Here is a 20912-nt window from a genome sequence, read left to right on the forward strand (position 1 = left end):
TCCATGGTTTCACCGGACGGACATCATCAGCAACTACACCAATGCGGTGCAGGTATTTATATAAAATGTCTTGTCGAGAGTTGAAAATTTGCCGTAAAGAATGCACGGGGTATGTCCACTGGGATAGGCGAAAATACAAGAGTATTCCACACTTTATCGGTTGAAAGGAGTTTATACATTTAAAAGTTGGTCCACTTTCCTCTTTGCCTCAGAACTAAACTGTTAATTGGAGAGTGAGAAATGTGGCTAAAGTAATCATTTTTATCATTCAGATTTCAAATCATTATAGCATAATGTGGCTAGGGTACAAATAGGGCGCAGCCCCATCCACCTAATCGACAAGATTTTATGACAAACAAGGGCTGCGCCAGGATAGCTTACAGCCATTTTTAGGCAGAAGATGGGCTTTTTCATTTCCAGTGGCTGGGGATCCATTGAAAAACAAGCTCCGAGCCAAAAGCCATTGCATTGCATTGGAAAGCCATTGCATTGCATTGCATTATCTTGGTCTCTTCAACAAGAAAGTAATCAGTAGGTGTATGAGACAGCTGCCCACTCGGGAGTGAGCAAATATAACTGCCTTGCTAAAGTTAGTATCAGGTACAAGAAGATTTAAAATTGCCTTTCCTGTGGCAAAAATCTCTGCGTCGAAGTTAGAGGCATTCAGATCAACAGAATAGGATTCCGCAAAATATCCTTCACAGTACAACCGGCACCAGTATTTTCCTTACGTGCAGTGTCATCAGTAGAAATGTGGATCCACTCACAGCTAGGGTTATTTGTAGCTATAACTTCTAAGGAAAAAGCTTTAAGAGCGTCAGGAACTGCCTCGTATATCTTTTCAGCCATACCAATTTCAAGATTACAAGTAGGAGCCCTAATAGTAGGAGGAGAGAGGCTAAACTGGTTAGGGTGGAGTAAGGTAGGCATGATTAGGTATTGCAATTTCGGACCAAAATTTCAATACCTGTATTCGGTAGTAGGAATTTTATAAAAAAAGAAAGAAAACACAGGTGTTTCTTTGTTTTATTTGCCAATTTTATTAGAGTATATACCACCAAAAAATCATTCATAATTTATACATTATAACAGTATATAAAGAATTGTAAAGAAACGAGGACCATCTTATATATTTAAATCACAAAAAAGTGTAAATATCAGTATTCTGTGGTACTATTAAAATTTTTGAAATGTGATCTTAAAAAAACATAATTGAGCCTGGAGCGTAATTTTGTGTAAAAATTACCAGCTGTCTAAAACCCTCTTTCAGCATCTTACACTAGTAGGTGGTACTGTTAGCAAGGGCGATATACTTTTTCCAAGTATTTATCTCGAAATCCTTCATCTTCAAATAAATCGATTTCTCATTGGATGGTTTTGGATATAACTGATTTCTGTATTTTATTTTGGCTTGTTGAATTTTTTTTTAGTTAGTGCTAATTCTAATTTTTGTTCAAGAGACAATTCTTTTCACTATCGACATTAGTGCCATCATCATCTTCGATAACTGTACCGAATTCTTCTGTGTGTGGATAGGTTTGTGGGTAATTTAAGAAAGTTTAATATTTCTTTCTATTTTCATTTTAAGAAAATTTAACATAAACTTGATTTGATTAGTCTCTTCCTCTTTTTCATTTTTAAATCATTATAATTATGTAAATACCGTAAGCCATTTTCTATTTCAGTATGCCTTTCTCCTGTGCGATTTTTCAATGTAATATATAATTCTTTAAATAGTGATGTGAGCTGTTCCTTGTTGCACTAACTGTTAAGAAATTAGAATCTCTCCGTATCGGAAAAATTAATTGGGAGATTAAAGTCGATTGTTGCTTTTGGGGATTGCATATTTCAGTTTCATAAATCGTTCCATCACTAGGAGTAAATTGTTCCAACGTGGTTTAGAATCTAATATTAAAACATGTTCTGTTTTACTTCCAGTTATTATATATTTTTCAAATAAGGCATTTTTTGTAGGAGAATGTTTAAATGTCGTAACAATTTTTCAAACTTGATTAATTATAATGAACTTGATGAGTTAATATTTCATCCTCATTAGCAATATCTTCAACAATTACAGGGTGATTATAATTAAAGTTGCGATATCAAAACGCTGCTCTAACTTTAAAACTACCAGTCAGAATGACTGGATATTTTATGAATGGAATCTGAACCATCGTGAAACAATTGAATTTTGTTTAGTGAAGGAAAAATACCATATTTGCCGCCGTATAAGACGCACTTTTTGTCTTTGAAAATAGGTCTGAACAACGGAATCCGTCTTACTCAGTTTTCGATTACATTTATTTCTCAAAATTTCCTCTATTCGGAGTTGCACAATCTTTTGTCTTGTTTTTTGCAGAGTATGGGAACATTAGTTACATAAAGTTCATTGAACCTGCATGCGCACATATCGACAATCACAGCTGAAAACTTTCCAATTTTTGTGAACGACTTTAAAGCGTGTGAAATTTCTACTGTTCAGTTATCTTTAATTTCTTGCCAAGTTATAGCTCAAAAACCATTGTCGGCATTGCTATAACATAACATACAAGGTACGTGTGATTGCGTATGGTAACAAGACTATAGATAGGCATTTCGGGCCACCCCGACTGATAAAATGATAAGAACTGTGAACTGGGATGCTGTGAAACTAAAGATAGTGTTTAAATCATTTAAGAAATGTGGTATTAGTAATGCACTGGAGGGTACAGGGGACAATTTGTTGTATGAGGACTCTGATGCTGATTTAGAAGGTTTCTATTGACTTTCCAGTTAGCTCTTGAGATGAGTATCTGAATTTTGACGAAAAAAATTAAAAGATGGTCTTTCCCGGATAGATTGGATATTTGCAGAAATTATTAACTTGTATTACTTTATATTTAAAATACTGTAAATTCATTATAATGATCAGTGATAACGTTTTATCCTTCAAAAATGTGTATAAAAAAGGGGTGCGTCATATATGCCGGCAAATACGGTAGTTTAAAAAATGTGCCGATAGATGCCATTGTCAGGATTTACATGGCTGTTGTAGAGATATGGATATTTCAAGACTTGACATGCACACCACAGATGTAGCTGTGATAAAAATGCAGAACATTAGCGGAACACGTAATGCTTTGCTTAAATGCTTCGTTGTTTGACAATTAAGGATCGCGCTCTGCTCGTGAAACTTTTCTGTCAGAACGATGACTCTGCGTTAACAGCTATCAGGAAGTTCTGGACATTAAAGGGCATAAACTTCGCCCCCAAAACCGCTTACGGCCTGTGAAAACTGATGGATAAATTCAAAGAGACAGATTTATTTAACGTGAAATGAGGTAGAGGACGAAACCCAGTTGCGACAGTGGAAGATGTGGCTACAAAGTTCCAAGAATAGACGAACAGTGATACAGGAATCAGCAGTGCATGGGGAACTGGACGAATGTTGGATATGCCTATCAGCACTGTGCGTAATGTCCTGTGGAACATCTTGCGCTGTTATCCGTGCAAGCTAACTCATGTGCAGAACTTTCTACTTGCTTACCTGGAAACATGTGAATCGTTTGCACAGTGATTTCTTGCCCGGATGGAAGTGAAGAATGGATGGCCAGGGAATATTCTGTGGTCTGGGGGAGCCCATTCCGTTTTGCAAGGTTCTGTAAATACTCAAAATTGCAGGATATCGGTGATCAAGAATCCGTTCCTGCTACAGCGAGTACCTCTTCAGTCTAAAAAGGTCACTGTGGGGCGAAATAATGGCAGCGTTTGTCATAGGTCCGTTCTTCTTCGAGATCACATCTGCAGGGATCATTAACTGCTTAACCATGTCCTTCTGGCAATTCAGCAGCATCAGTGGTTCGCACAAGATGCAAGATGGTGCTCCTCTGGACATTGCTACTTCTATGAAGGAACCGCTGACCACTCATAAAATCATAACCTGCCATTTTCCAACAGTTTTACTGCCACGTTCGCCCAACTAAACCCATGTGATTTTTGGCTTTGGGGGATACCTGAAAAGTATTATTTGCAGTCGGTAGGTTGGGAATCTGGCCGACTTGAAGGCAACCATCACTTACCACATTCATAGCATCAGCACAGATACCCTCCGGAACTGTACTGGAACATGTCGTTTTGTACTTCCAACTAGTAGTGAAACAAGGTGGATGCCATATCGAACAACTTATGCACGTTTGTTTTCATGAAGCTTTTCCTTTTTCTCTTGTCATTATCATTGTACACACATATTCTTTAAACTATTCACTGTAAACATGTCTTTTTGCCTGTCTTAAAGCCTTGGAGTCTATTATTTTCTTTTGGCTAACAACATTCGTGTGGTTATTGATTAGGTCTTACCCCTGCTAGCGTAGTCTATCGCCACATTTTGGAACTATTTTTTCCCTTCGCCAAACAAAATTTCATTGCCTCTCGATTGTTCTGGCAAAATATCAAGTCATTCTGACCTGTAGTTTTAAAGTTAATGTTCTGAAATCGCAACTTTAATTATAATCACCCTGTACCTTGTCATTATCTTCATTGTCACTCTCTTCAATGTCGGAATCGGAAGTTCCTATATCTACAGTATGCGGGTTCTTCTGTTGTTTATTATTTTTGGTATAATACATCTACTACTCCTAATTGGAGAGAGTGTGCGTGTACGTGCGAGAGACAGAGTGAGTGGGTGTGAGGAGCGTTTGAGAGAGTATACTCTCTCTAGCACTCTCACTCTCGCGACCCACAGTCTCTGTCTCTCGCACTCACACACTATCTCTCTCGCACTCATACAGGGCACAGGGTGATTTGTATCTCTCTCGCACTCATACACTCTCTCTCAAATGCTCCTCACATGCACTCTCTCTCGCACACTCACACACACACTCCCTCTTGCAGTCGAGAGAGAGGGAGAGTGAGTGTGAGAGACTGTGTGTCACGAGAGAGAGAGTATACTCTCTCAAACGTTCCTCACACTCACTCTCTCTCTTCCACTCATCCTCTCACTCGCTCTTTCTCTATCACTCTCGCACTCGTGCACACACACACTTTCTCGCACCCACTCTCTTGCACTCATACTCACACTCACACTTTCTCTAGCTCTCGCACACACTATCTCAAAGAGTGTGTGACTGTGAGAGAGTGTGTGATTGCACTTTCTCAAACACTCCTCACACCCACACACACTCTCACTCACTCTGTCGCACTCACATACTTTCTGGCACGTACACACTCTCTCTTGCACACTCGCACTCTTGCTCTCACAATCACGCACACACTCTCACTCTCGCACATTCACTCACTCCCTCTCTCCCTCTCTCTTATTTCGTAAGATAACCGCTGTGTATCTAGTACTATAGTACTCAAATTTTTACACACCTTTGATCACCGACGCTTTCCACACACGTTGCCCTTCAGTTCCCTAAAGTGTCACAGAGATAGGGCTGACATTGTCAAATACTTTTCCCCGAATACAGGGTTAGCAAGAAAATACATAGCAAGCGAGCAAATTCCAAAGACGTCTCGCCCCAGTTCTGCATAGCCAGCCAAGCCAAATATTACCTTAAATTATCACCCAGCTCAGTCAGTAAACCGTCTATGCGACCCACACTTCTTGAAAAGTGCTTCGGGTGCCCAAGAGAGAACCATTGCTCTGTGTATGTTGATCTAGCTGCGAGTATTCCCTGAGCTACAAAACACGGAAAATGGACTCTGGAATACTCTGGAATCTGGTATCAGGGAGTAATCAGTCTTAAAAATGACGACACACTCAGAATAAGACGTCATGCTCATGAAGCAATGGATCCTGCATGCCAGGCCATGGCGACTTAATCATGGTTTGGGCTGTTTTCTCTTTGGCACTATTTCGATGTTTTGCTACTTGTATCAATCTCCCTCCGTATGCTTCGGTATGTGGAGTTGCTGGCCAATCTTCTCTATCCATTTATATAACCTATTAAGTGTTTCTTTAACCATGCCTGTATCAACAAGTTAATGCAAATGTACCTCAACTACTAGATGTTCAACAGTTGCCCCTGTAGGGCTACGTATCTACACTTAGTTCTTAAATAAACTCCCAGGGAGGAAGCGGAACATATGCCTGTTAACCTCTGTTAAACTTCAGGCGTCCCCATCCTCCATCACCTGTCTTTCATACGGAAATTCAGTATTCCAGCAAGATAATTGCACCTCTCACAGGTCCCGGTTGCCTACTGCATGCCTACATCACCATGCCTCTGACTTCTGCGTCATGAATTAGTTACCTAGAAACCCTAAATGACTTAATCCTATTGAGAATCTTTAGGGGGAAAATGTAAAATTCCAGAAAATTATTGAATCAATGCCTGGTAGTGTTGCGGCCAGATGAGGCCAAACGTCTTATGGACTAGCTATCCAAAATACAGTTAACACTTTTTGTACATAAAATTCTTTTCTTTTCCAGCTCATCCTGTAGAAGCAGCAGTGGAGCCCCCTCCATCTGAGAAATTCCAAGTGGTTTAAGAAACTGCTAAAAAATGAAGAAAAAGGCCGCTTTTAAAATACAGAATATTTCTAATTAAAGCAAACAAAAAAAATATATAAATTAGGCTTACCATGTTTCATAAAGTGCCTTATATTTACTCCTGCATCCCATTACAGTGGCAAACTGAAAATCAGATACTTTCCTCAACCATCTCTGCTTTGCGGCAAATTTTGATGCTTTGGAAAAGATATCGATATTACTTTCTGTCGTATTGAAGGACAAGCTGAGACTTCAAAGAGGAATCTGCCATTATTTTCATGCAACTGTGGTATCAGCCAGCTTTTTGTTCGCATCTACGGCATTTTCGTGGCATTCGAATAAATCTTCGCATGCCACATAAATAAATGTCTGCTCAATTCGCAAAGCTATATGTGAAACAAATCTGACACATTAAAAAACTGAAATGTTTCACGTCATGTAATTATAAATAACCTTGTATTTAAATACATTAATATTAAAACTATTTAAAATTATGACAATTTTTATACTACATCATTAAAAAAGATATCAGTTTTGCAAGAAACTCTATTGAATCTTTCCTTTTAAATAGCATGTGCGTAATTACTATAAATTCAATATAAATTAATGTTTATTAAAGAAAAAGAACAAAATGGAAAGCCTTAACCTAATTTAAAAATTGATATTTGCTAAAAAAAATCTTAGCAGTATTTTAACACACGTAAGGCAATTTAAAATTTCACGATCACCGTTTTGATTACACATTATCATACACCTGGTCACGTGTGTATCGAAGATCGAATTTCGAGTTTTTAGATTTACTTTTTGCAAAGTTAATACTTTGCACTAACTTTCATTAACAAACTCGATGATTTCAAAGCAATAGATGGCCACTCTGCAAGACTTATGATATTTGTCTTTCAAATTTCATCAAAACCAGCAATTTCAAAGAAATATGTTCACGCTCCAATTTGTTTCCATTTGGCGAAGCATAAAATACTTTTTTTTTCCAGTCTTCACAGTATATAACCTGCCTCTTACTGATAACCAAATTAAGCGATTTAAAATCAACTAGTTCTTTCAACAAGTTCTTTGTGTCTTTTATTATTAATTGTTAGTTCGACATGTCAAATCAATCTAGGACTCATTATAATTGTATATTTTTTTCCTAATAACTATTTTAAACACTTGGTTTAAAAAAATACGTAAGCGAGAAATATATATATTCTTTAACTTATTTTTTCGTGTTTTTTCCTAATTTCTTTTGGTGAATATTTTTCCATTCTCTGTCCTTGTATTCAGTTATAACAGCCAAGCGATAAAATGTTTTCACTCCTAACACAAACTGAATATGTATACTCTGTTCAATATTTATGGTGTCGAATAATAATAAAGTATATAGCAAACATAAAATTACAGTCTTTTAATAAAATTGTGAAAAATTACAAAAATGTATAAATGAGTAAAATAAAGCATTTGTACTTGCGTTTTTTTTTATTATTATTATTATTATTATTATTTCAATTTTTTTTATTATTTTTTTTTATTTAGACCGAAATTCACAGGTGCACTTTTACAACGCATTTCAAAACGACGTCACATGACCCAACATCTTACGCATTTTGCGACGAGAATGTAGTATGACAAAGCGAAACCGATATTTCTGCTTAAAAGAAAATGTAAGCAAAGACCTGAAATCCAAGTCTTTGCGACGGTCAGAAAATCGTGGAATTTCACATATATCTAGGTAGTTTAAAAAGGATGGATTTCATTGTGCTGAATAAAACAAAAATTTATCTTTTAAACGCCAGATAAAATAATATCGGTTTAAATGAGGTCTTTTTCGTTGATGTGTTTGTACTCATAATCTACTTAAATTGATAATTTTATATTTTTTTAACTTTCTACTAATATTTTCTACATTGCCGTAATAGGAATTCTGAAACTACAGAAGATTTTCTTATTCCTATAAATACTAAGTTATGATTTTCAGATCTGAAGAATAAATTGTGCAAATTTCGCTTCAAAATTTAGTACATTACATTATTTTATATAATGCATTATACTCTGGTACCTCAAAACTTTAAACGGTTTTTATTTTATGGGTTCGCCAACGAAGGGCGCCACAGATAAAACTTTGTTATATTCATTGCTGCAAATGCACAGCACATCAGCACGAGCAGAACTACCATAATAATTGCATTTTTCTACAAGTAGGACTAAAAACTTCTCCACTTTAAAATCATAAAGTGGTCTCCTTCCCCACTACGACGTACCCCGTAGGGTAACTACTTTAGGAGTCAAAGTCTTTTAGACTAAATACTCCTTCCTACCGCAATTCATGCCGTGCAAATACGCATTTAACTCATGAAATGTAAAGATTCAACACATTTGTAACCATAAGGGTCACTTATAATTTAGTTATGAATAAATCAAAGGTAAATTTTAATTTAGTACCATGTATTTTCACACGCGAAAAGCACCCGTAAATAATATTCTAAAATATTCAATGTAGCTGCAAATAATGGTGAAAAATATTTAAAATAAAAGCAATAACAATCAAAATTCTGAAAGAATTACGATTTTAACGGTCGCCCAAGAGGATCAAAGTTTTTATGCTGTCGCTAAGCTCGCAGTCTAAGAGTCTGTTACATTCCCTCTTACCAACCCCCTTTTATTCCTTTGTCTATTTAGCTCTATTATAAACCACCATTAACACTTATACCATATAAAGTATGTGTCATCTTTTCAAGGTATATGTGAATCTTTTGAAACAGAGTCAACCATTTAAAATAACTGTCTACTTTTTGTAAAAAAGCCTTTTAACAAATGAAATTAATTTTAAAGGTAACCTTCCCGTAGCCAAATACATATTCTCACTCACGTTATTCGACAGAAACAAATATTCTTTAATATTACATGTTTGGAATATGCACAACATAAATTATTCTTGTAAAATTAATCAAATGTATTTTAATCTTCCTGCGATATTAATTATAAAGACAAAAACTTTGTTATGACCCCGAATATTAAAATTATCCAATATAATACATTTTCATAAAATATCAATCTTTAACATACTGAAAATTTAAAAATAACAAATATTTTCTTACGATAAAATATATTATTTTATTTCTTCAGTACACGTTTTCAGACGATTCTTTTTTCATACCTCGTGTTAATTATTTTTTCTCAAACGTTACAAGTATAAAAAATTATCTTTTTTTAATTCATGAAATAAATTTAAATAACAATTATAAGCACAAATTTGTGATCTGGTTCCTTTGAATTCTGATCTTTAAAAAGTAGACATGCTGATATTTTCCACCAAGGTAACAAACATTCTTAAAGAAGAATTTACAACAAAAAAAAAGTAAGTAAAAGCATTTATTTATTGTCCGATATTTTACTTTCGTAGAAGAACAACTTGTGTAAAAACTCATGCTGCTAATTCAAATGAAACTTACTGAAAACTCATCATGGATAATTAATAAATTACATTTTCTTAATTTTTAAGCAGCGAGTAAAATTAATTCCTACAATTAATTTCTTAAAAACGTAAATCTGAAACTGAGATGCATTTTAATAAATTTTATTGGTTTATTCTTACCTCACCTCTGAAATGGTGAATATACTCATGAGCTAAGTAATTCTGTGATTTGCAAATTAGTGAATTATTTTTTGACGTCAAAAGAAACATCAGTGTCAAATATAAAATTAGGTAAAAATTCCAAATTTAAGTTAGCTTTGGTTTTATAATAAACTATCCATTTCTAGGAAGAGAGGCAAAAGGGTCTTTCATTTTCCGTACGAAAAAAAAAAAAAAAAGATCCCCAGCACAATGAAAACTACCTTCCTTTGAAAGAAAAATATAAACAAATAAAAATAAATAAATAAATGAAAAATAAAAAGTTTGAAATTATATTCGACAGAATATTAAGGCTCGCCCAAAACGGTTTGCTAAGGTTTTCAGGTTCGCAGTCTGCTGTTGCACTCCCTCCTACTAACCCCCTTTTTTTATCTTTTTAGCTCTATGATTAAGCATTATTTTCTTCGCACTTACACCTTATACAATTCAATCAGAAAATTACAAAACTTTCAAAATCAGCACACCAGTATACGTTTAAGAATTCCCGATCCAGGGTTGTCTGCTCTCGTACATTCCTGTGAAAATGGGGCTGAGCAGTTGCAAAATGTGCTATGAAGTATACTATAGGATAGTATGCTATGAAGGGTAACGCAAACGGCTGCAGATGTCATCAACAAACCGTTTAAAATTGCCTATGCAGGATGCATGTTAAGTTGTCTATTCCCATATGTGCTATATAAGCAATAACCACAAATGCATAGTATATGTAACAATAAGCCCAGTATACAAGAGACAACAACTAATAGTGACTCAGGTGTACTGCGTGCACCTCGCAAACTACGATCAATGCACCATGCATACTACAGAATTCAACCATGAGTGATACACCCTGTACACTCATCAAACCATACAACAGTGTACTCAAGAGATCATAAGAACTGTGCACTTTATAAACTACATAAGCCTCACATGAACTGTGAAAACGATTTTTCCTATAACTATATGTACTCTCTGTATAACTAAGAACTGTTTGCCTTGCAAATTCTATGAACTTAATACTATTCGAATATCTTTACAAACCAAATGAACTGTGTACCTTAAAAACTCTGTGAATCGCCTAAAAACTCATAAGGTTACAATGCCTAATATATAAAATGCATGGTAAATGTTAAATTTAAGATGTTACATGTCAAATTTATGTATAATCAATGCATGTATGTGCCACATTTTAATGTTTCAATAAATGCCGAAGCGGGGTTCCTCTGGATAGTTAGTGTACAGGGGCAATACCACTTATGTGATGTAATGGTGCCCCTTACACTTTTTTCCTGTCCAGTACATGACGTGCTGTCGTAAGACACATCACACCAAGAGTAATGGCCACTGTCAAACTAAGGCTGATTGGGCCTTGGTTCCTCCACACGCGGAGGTGATCGTCATCTGCTCCAAGACTGAATGGAGATTCATCGCTGAGCTCTACGCTTAATACTACACAACGATGCCAGCCGGTTGGCAGTACGATGATCAGTTACGAAAACCACTCCAGACGACTCTGTCGGTATTCTGAAGATAAAGGCAGACGTCTTCAATGCCGCTGTGAGCGTAAATCCACCTCAAGCAAGCGCCATGAGATGACGGAAGGTACCACGGGTGGATAGCTGTAGCACGTTAAATAGCGGACAATTACACCGTTTGGGCATGTGACACAATCTTCTGATCTTTCCTCGTTTCCGTGAGCATTTGTTTTCTAGCGCCTTCCGCCGATGAGCGTCTTGCTGCTTCACGAAAATCTAAAATGCGGCCACGTTCGAAGTTGTGCAACTGTCTATCAAATTTTCAACAACGTCTTAACAGCATTATTGATTGTGTTTCCAGGAAACTGCAACACCAAGAAGGAGAAAAGATTAAACCGTCACTGTACTATGCAAGTTGCGCAACAGAAACAGGCGCTGCGTTCGAAGTTAACAATCATTGCACTGATCATGGATTAGTCATTATTAATCAAGTTATCAATCATCTGATTTGCATACTCGGTATAAAATTTTGAGATAATCAGATCATTTTTTAAATTGCTTTCCTCTCAAGAGAGTATATAATAAAAACAAAGACGATCCAATTTTGCAACAAGTAATATTCTATTTAGGAATTCAAAGGAACTTTACTATCTTATTTTAAATGCGACTAACCATTAATCAACTCGCTGCTGGTCGATTCGCGTAATTTATATTATAGTTTATAGTGAGATAATAAACAATCCAGAGAAAAATAAATACGAATAACATTATAGTATTGCTGCTTGTAACTAATAATTGAAAATAATATGGCATTACTAAGTATATTGCCACAAGACTGAATTAAAATAATAGCAGTATCTGTTTAAAATCGTAATTATAAATGTTAATGTGGCATTCATGGTAGTTAATGATTAATTATATTGGAAGTGAATGTATTATATGTTCGTAGCAATAACATTTACAATTTTGAGAAGGGCTTCTTCTAAAGATTTTAACTTAAATCGTTATCACACAGAAATATTTTGACTTCTTTAAAAATCTCTTTAAATGCAAAGTTAAATGGGTTGAGAAATACCATTATAATTCTAACATATGCTAATTACGTATTAAAATATAAAATAATGAAAGCTCATCTTGCATTTCTCCTGCTTCAAAATAACCTAACGTATCTACAAATTATATATTTTAATTGAACAAATACTATAGTACATCGGTATACGTCCCTGCTTGGATGCGAAACGTTTTTGATTTTTTAGAGTACGACTCAAGGTTGATGTTATGACCGACTGCACGCAGTACGCCTCGTTACCTCTTTCAAAACTGTGCTACGACTGGCCATGATCATCAGTATGCCTGTTGCTATTAATCAATAAACAATCCCAGCTATAACTCTGAATCTTCAAAAATTTTAGTGTATTTTCGAAGTGCGAATACGGTATGAGTATCCTGGATTTGACTCTCTCATACCGTATGCCGAGCACGATGTTGTGCACGACTGCGGAAAAGAAAGACAGCAGTGAATCGACTAACGCTGCGGAGGGCATAAAATCGATTACCAAAGAATAACCAGAGACATTACAACTTGGAACATGTTAAAAAATTGCTTTTGAGTTGGACAGCAAAATAACATTTGCGTACGGTCTCTTGTACAGTGCGTCTTTTGTATCATATATAGGTTTCATCCACTGCATTTGTAGTTGCATTAAAAATAATTTTAGTTGGTTATGGCAAATCATACTAGGAATATCGCCTAACGGGAGCGATGCCTTCGCAGAGGACTGTTGAAGGAAAACTGGCTCGTATACGAGTTACAAATGAGGAAAATGCTCATGCAGCCAGCCCGTTCATCTGGAATCGAGCCCAGGCTCGATGATTTTTTACAAGAAAGGATTATTTTCCCTTTATTTCTTACTGGTTAGTTTAGTTGATTATGGCAAAGCAAACTACAGCTATCTGCCTAAGGGACGCGTGGAGGACTTTCTACGGCAGACTGCACGTATACACCTCTTCGTGGAGGACTTTCTACGGCAGACTGCACGTATACACCTTACACATGAGAAAAATTATGAAAACGCCCATACAGCCAGCCTTTTCGACCGGAATTGAAGCCAAGTTACTGTTTAGGAATTTTACCAATACAGTAATTTGGTGGGCCTTTTCATTTCTTACTGAGAAATTTTGTTTGCTATACCCCAAGGAGGAGTGGAGTAATGATGTATAACGGTTTAGAGGTACCACGGTAAACCAGCTGCCGAACCCAGATAGTAGTAAGATGACATTGGCTGCCGTACCAAAAGGCCTGGCATCGAATCTTGAAAAAGGCATAGATATTTGTAAATGTACACTGTTCGTGCGGCATGGGTGGTTCCCCCCCCCCATGTGCAACGTGTATACGAACCAGTTTTCCTTAGAAAGTCCTCCACGAAGGCATCCCTCCCTTTAATATGATTTGCTATATTAAACTAAACCATACCCCACATCTTTAAGCATGCTAGCAAATATCGTTTCACAATGCAGAAAGTAGATTCATAATTTTACAAATTTGAATTACAAAACTCGACATTAGCCAAGGGAAATTAAATATGGCATTGTTTTGTTAATTGATATTCCATTGTATAATAATTTGGAGATCGTATATTCCCACAGACTCAAACATCAATATTGCTAAATCCATACTTACAGAAAACGTTGCAAAGAGAACACAAACACGGGGGCACAATAAAATTTCATCTAGAAGCACAATTTAAACCCACTAAAGATTCCCGCAGTCGCAGAATTTAATTACAGAAAACGTGATGTACATGATAAGCATTACACGTGTATATATATGGCATTTAAATGCATATCATGCATATATAGTGACGTATAAACTCGATATGTAACATATCGCATTTTACGTATAACATGTATAATATCGCGGTATATGTATAATACGTTGTACGTGTAATGTGCATCATAACGTAAAACGCTTATGACGCGATATGTATAATGCACGTTTGAAAGGTATATGCTCATACATATCGTGTTTAGATGAGTTCTCTATGTATATAATACGCATTCAAACATGCTGGGGATCAGTGAGACAAACTATTGATAAATTCGGCGCTGATCAATGACACAAACTATTGACAGTGTTTAAAGTGAAGAAGGTTGCATTCTCTAGGATTAAGATTTGTACGATGTACGTGAACATACGTAAATGATTAACGCATGGAAGTGTAAAGGGAAACTATTTGTTCTATTAAGTTCCCTCTCAAAGCGTTTAGGGAGAAAATTTAGAGCTCGTTTTGCGTTTCCACGTAGGGTAAAGCACTTTAAGGAGCTACAGTAGATTAAGAAAGCATTGGCAATATCCTATAATTGATCATATTAGGTAGCAAAGGAAATGCTTCACAATTTTAACTGGTCATAATAAACACAGGAGGTAATGAAACTTTCATTTTAATATGGCTTTTACACAAATTTTGCTATGTTGAGCTCACGTGTTTAGACTAGCAAGACACCCTGTTAGTATAAAGCCGGGAGTGCTACTTCAAAACTTTTAAAACGTTATTTGACTAATACTGTGATAAAATGGCTTCGAAGGAGTTGGATGTTAATGCTAAAAACATGATTATTCAGCTCCGAAATGAGGGTTTAACTTATCGTGCTATAGGAATGCAACTGAAAGTCTATTTACTTCTAAAAGTGTTGTAAAAATATTCAACGAGACAGGATCGACGGAAAATAAGATTAGAAGTGGACGGCCTCGAATATTTTCTGCAAGGGAAAACGGGCATTTTCAAAGGGGTTAGGAAAAACCTTCAAATAAGTGCATCCCAGTTAGCCAAAGCTTTTGCTAATACTTCGCGTAAAATGTTCAATGTGAAGACTCTACGGAATATTATACCTGAGGAGAGTTATTATGGAAGGGCAGCTAGAAAGAAACCTTTCATTTCAAAAATAAACAGGACAGAGAGATTATATTTTGCAAAATCCTAAGTTAATTTATCAGACGAGCTTTGGAACATGGTTATTTTCTCCTACGAATCGAAGTTTAACATTTTCGGGACTGATGGACAACAATATGTGAGGAGAAAGCCAAAATCCGAGCTGGAATTCAGCATTTAACTCCGACTGTGAAACATGGTGGAGAAAACGTCGTCGTTTGGGGCTGCATGGCAGCAAACGGACTTGGTAACCTATGCTTCATTGGTAATATTATGACACCATGTACACTTACATACTGAGCTATAACTTGAATTTCAGTGCTCAAAATCTTGGCTTAAGAACATCATTCGTGCTTCAACAGGACAATGACGCTAAGGATACAGCGAACCTCACCCAGAAGTAGTTACTGTATAACCACCTCAATCCCTTGACAAATATTTATTATTTATATGCACACGAGAGAAAACATGACAGTGCTCATACATCAGCCCACCAAAACCCGATTCCAAATTGAACTACCAATATTCAGCTGTGCCTTCAAAGGTAAATTTTGAAGGTTAAAGTTAAGTATAAAATAAAGTTCAAGCTTCACATTTCCTCAACTAAAATGCTGATTTGAAATAAAATACCAAAAACATTTGCACTTAAATAGAATTTTGAATATTTGATAGTTACCGTTTCACATACTTGTCACGTTAAAGTACAGAACTTTGGCTTTAGTTTAAAACATTTGGGAGAAATAATTTTTTCCGTGATTTTCGCTCGCGTTATTACATGCTTCTCTGGAAGAATTATTCATGACACCTGCAAAGAAATATCAGCATCCTATTCTGAACCTTATCGTATGACCTAAAATTCCAACAATAAAGCATCATTCCCCTTAATTAGTTACAGTGGAGGGGAAAAATATTTAAACAATACTGATTTATGTCATAATTTCATTGCAAATGATGCAAATTAAATTTTTAAATAACTAGTTCATATTAGCTTATGTAATAAATAAAAATTAACTATTAAGTAATCTTGTCACAACGCAGAAAAACGAAGTTACGTGAGTTTCCAAAGGAAACAATGCATTTGAACCACCACTGAAAAATCTGTCTTCAAATACTGAAAGTGAAAGAAAAGGAATGCAGTTTGTTTTAGAACGTTCTATTAGTCGAGAACGTTCTGATTTTACCATATAACTATTAAAAACATTTGAAGTTTTTTTATGCAAAATACATTTATCTGATTATTTTCTCAGTAAACTGATTACTTAATTTTATTTTGTGCATATTAGGGGGATTTTCGAGTTACTTATATATTGTGATTTTAAGAAGAATGCCGACTAAATATTTTTTGAACAGATTAGACTTAATGCATTACTGAATTATGAGAAAGCTTATTTGAATTCCATCTAGAGTTTGGTGTGATTTGGTTCATTTGATTATGGCAAAGCATGTTAGGGGTATCTGCCTAAGAAGATGGATGCCTTCATGGAGGACTTTCTAACGGAAACTTGCTCCTATCCATGTAACACTTGGGGAAAGCAACGAAAATGCCCATGCGTCTTACCAAATTCTAAAAATTTTGCTGCACCGGAATTCTGATACTCAGTGTTTTTTCTACATTCTAGAAAGTTCCCCATCCCTAAATTTGGATGTTTCTCTAAATTCAAAATTTTTGCCTTTCCTAAGTACACCACAATGGATTGCATCGCCTCTGGCGCCGGGCTTTAAATAAAAATCGTTGCAACTTGAAACAGAAGGAAGGCGTACGGAATTGCTCATTAAAACTGAAGAATTATTAGGCTCATCAACTCCAGAGTTTGGCACATTCTGAAAATTTGGTGACTTCTGATAAGGCGGTTGCGTTAATACCTAATTAATTCTTCATCCTGTGTCATCACTAATAATTGTTAGTTCCGAGAAGGATTGGATTATTTAAATTATAGCAAAGCACTCAAAGGTTATCTATTTAGTAGAAAAGATGCCTTCGTGAAGGATGTTCTAACAAAAAATGGCTCATATCCATATTACACATGGGGAAACCAAGGAAACTCTCAACCAAACTGAAGTTTTTTAGTATATGAACCCAGGTCACTCTACCACTTGGAGGATTGGTGTATTGAGAACACGGCAAGCACACTACGGCTATCTGCCTAACGGAAGGGATGCCTTCGTGGAGGATGTTCTAAGGGAAACTGGCTCGTATACACTTTACGCATGGGGAAACTCACGAAAACGCCCAAGCAGCCAGCCCGTTCATGGGATTCAAACCTCGGACCAAACTACCAGTGTTCAACGATTTTACCGCTCGGCCGCTGGTGGGCACTACTTGGAGGAACTCCAGTAAGAGGATATCAGAGGGGTATGCTAGAATTAAGATGTCCATTCAAAGAGTGCAACGATTTAATGAAATTTTATATCAAATAATATTTAATATTAAATCCATCGGTTTCGTTGACGCACATCTTCTGCGAATTTTTACGAAAGAGCTCTTATTAAATTGGTACTTTTATGTTATAGCAGTCCCCATCCATACTTGGCGATTTTAGATATGTGCCTATATCTCAGCTATATTTTCGCAAAACTCGTGAAAGCAAATGTAAAAATACAATATACAGGGTTAGCATAAATTATTCATTCATTTAGAAAAGGCTATATTTTCAAAAGTATTACGGATATGCACAGGAAAAATATATAAAATGAACCACAAACTCACCAAGTATTTTTCACTCTATCACCAAGTTTACCAGATAAGTGGAACGTTACTTCATCGCTGAATATCATCTTGGTGGCAAAATCTTTGTCCTCCAGTACTGGTGCAAAAATCTGGTTGACGGGTTTAATCCTCCGGCTTTAATTATTGCAGGAACTGCGCATGGTACGGTTTGAAATGCAACTGTCATTTCCTAAATCTTTTAACTATTCTCATTACTAGACGCTAAGCGGTCAGCCTTCGTCTGGCTTTTCAATGTACCGGAAAACAAATGTCCAGTATCCAAGAGAAACATTAAATTTAAAAACTGCACAGAATTATCGCTCTCATTTTTCCGAGTGACAACAGTGGTATATCGGCAACAATGGCTGTATGCCATTGTTAAAATTTTTAAAAAATTTGAGGCTTCGAGGTGCACTGGCTCTTGTCTAGATGGACCTATGGACCAAATTTCGGAGCCCTGGGTTTATTAGTTTACGAACGAAACACAGAGAGAGACAGACTCATCCTTTTATTATATATTGAGATTATTATCGCATGCAACTATTCCAGTCTCAACTGCAGCACTTTCACTCAAATTAAGCTGTTGATTACACCATTTCATGGACGTCAACTCGTCTGTCCTAGAATACATACACATAATAGCAATGAAAAACGATATTCTGGAACTGCTGAGCCAAAGTCCGACACAAAGACCCTTCTTCCTGCAGTTTTTAATATTGCACCTACAAATGGTTTCGTTGTTAACATGAAGTTTCATGTTGTGGCTATTTTCGCAAACTTGTTTGTCAGGCAAAAGACCTCTTTCTTGAAAAAACGATAGGGCATCTACCTCATTACTTGGTAAATTAAAGCTTGTTAACGTCATATTCACAAAAAAAAAAAAAAAAAAAAATGAAAGGTTTCAGATTTTAAATTACGTCCAAAGGGGCGTTTTTTAAAGTTTTGTGTATCACCTTTATTTATTAAATATCATGTTCTACGTACTCAAACTATAAAATTCAGTTCAACCGCAATATCGCAAATTAATTTTAAAATGAGTATATCTTTACAATTTCCAATATACAGTCTCGTGCGCTGGTGATAATTTTTTTTTTTTCGTACAGTGTTGCCATTACTTGCTTAGTTTAATCGCTTAGTTTTTTAATCCAAAATTCGTTGAAGTGTTACAACATACGAAATCGATAATGAAACAAATTTCAAATTCAAATTAGGAAAATGAGTATATCTTTACAATTTCCGATATACAGTCTCGCGCACTAGAGATAATTTTTTTTTTCATACGGTGTTGCCATTACTTGCTTAGTTTAATCCAAAATTCGTTGAAGTGTTACAACATACGAAATCGATAATGAAACAAATTTCAAATTCAAATTAGGGTTTCCACATTCTGCGGAAGATTACATTATTCAAATTTCGATGGCTTTTACCGTTGTTTTATCACAATGCGAGAAACATGCATACATTTAGGCGGATTCTTCAATATTTAATTTCTTTAAATATAAGACAGTGCGATAACATATGGTGCGAACGATTTGAAAAGTGATACAGCCTTTTAAAAGTTTCGACACAAATTGCCAAAACGAAATTAATAGTCCTTTAGGGCGAACTGCCCCTTTGGACTTATAAAAAAAAGGGGAATATATTTTTAAATAAATAATGCGAACTCGAGAACCTGAACAAAAATGAATAATATAAGAAAACGCAGTGACATCAGAAATGCAGCAATACTTCTGTACAATACTATACTAATATACGATAACGGTGACAAGGTACAAAAATACGCAACCAGATTATGGCGAGATATCTCGGTTGATTGCCGACTCAATACCAGCGGTTGCTACAGCAAAAAAGGGTACTTACGTACTATGACGACTACTTGGCAACATTTGCCGATAAAAATTAGTTCAGTTCAGTTATCTGATTTAGACAGCATTTAGCTTTAACTGCCTGTCATGGTATTGCCCTAAGGCTTGGAAAAATGAGAATAAGGCGGTAACCGCCGCGCCTCTATAGGCGGAGCTAGAATAGTACATGAGTACACAATGAAATTTAGAAGTACATCTGGGAAAACTGTTAGAGCTGGCAACAAAATATGAAAATATATTAAGTTATGTAGTAAGCTAGTCATGAACAATCATAATTAAATCACTAATACTTTGAATTTCATAAATTAAATCAAAAGGCACTTACAGGCTGAATTGCAATGAGTTCTACCCAGTGGGTGTGGCTTGAAACGTCGTAGGTCGGCGGCAGTTACGACAGGAGTCACCCTCCCGTAAACTGACCTCGGCCAATGCTTCTTGAAAGTTCACATTCCGGTGGAAAAAGAAAACAGTACTTGCAGGTAAGCACAGTCAAATTATAAAGTGAAAATGAAGAATTCACACTTGAAGACACACAATACTTGTAAAGCATAGTAAATTAAATGTATACACAATGAAACAGCAAAAGAACACTTGATGAACCAAGAACACAGTGGTTTTAGTCTTGTACTCTGTAGCTGTTCTCAAAACGCGAAGTGGTGAATTTCTGTATATACACAATATGTACATAAAAGCAGATACCTATGAGCTAAGCTATTACCTATGTGGGTGTCGCAAAGTCAATCATAAGTAGTAGAAAACAAATTGAACTTGAAAAATATAAAAAGCTACCAAAGAGCAATGCCATTATCCATTAGGATGTCGCAATGTTCATTTGAGGTAGTTGAAACTACGAAGAA

At 35.9% G+C, this 20912-nt stretch overlaps 1 protein-coding gene across 9 annotated transcripts in view; it reads left to right on the forward strand.

Annotated features, from left to right (window-relative positions):
- Window positions 1-7940, forward strand: part of LOC146997696 (inositol polyphosphate-5-phosphatase A-like) — a 110400-nt gene extending 102460 nt beyond the window's left edge. For all 9 annotated transcript variants that reach the window (XM_085815480.1, XM_085815483.1, XM_085815481.1 and 6 more), the window contains one exon: window positions 6413-7940. In XM_085815480.1, the coding sequence (XP_085671606.1) occupies window positions 6413-6471 (59 nt within the window). In that variant the 3' untranslated portion in view covers window positions 6472-7940. The remainder of the gene's footprint in view (window positions 1-6412) is intronic.
- Window positions 7941-20912: the final 12972 nt, after the last annotated feature.

Source organism: Stegodyphus dumicola, chromosome 4 (genome assembly GCF_044657685.1).
Source record: "Stegodyphus dumicola isolate Sdum_Otavi_A_Nest chromosome 4, ASM4465768v1".
Taxonomy (NCBI): domain Eukaryota; kingdom Metazoa; phylum Arthropoda; class Arachnida; order Araneae; family Eresidae; genus Stegodyphus; species Stegodyphus dumicola.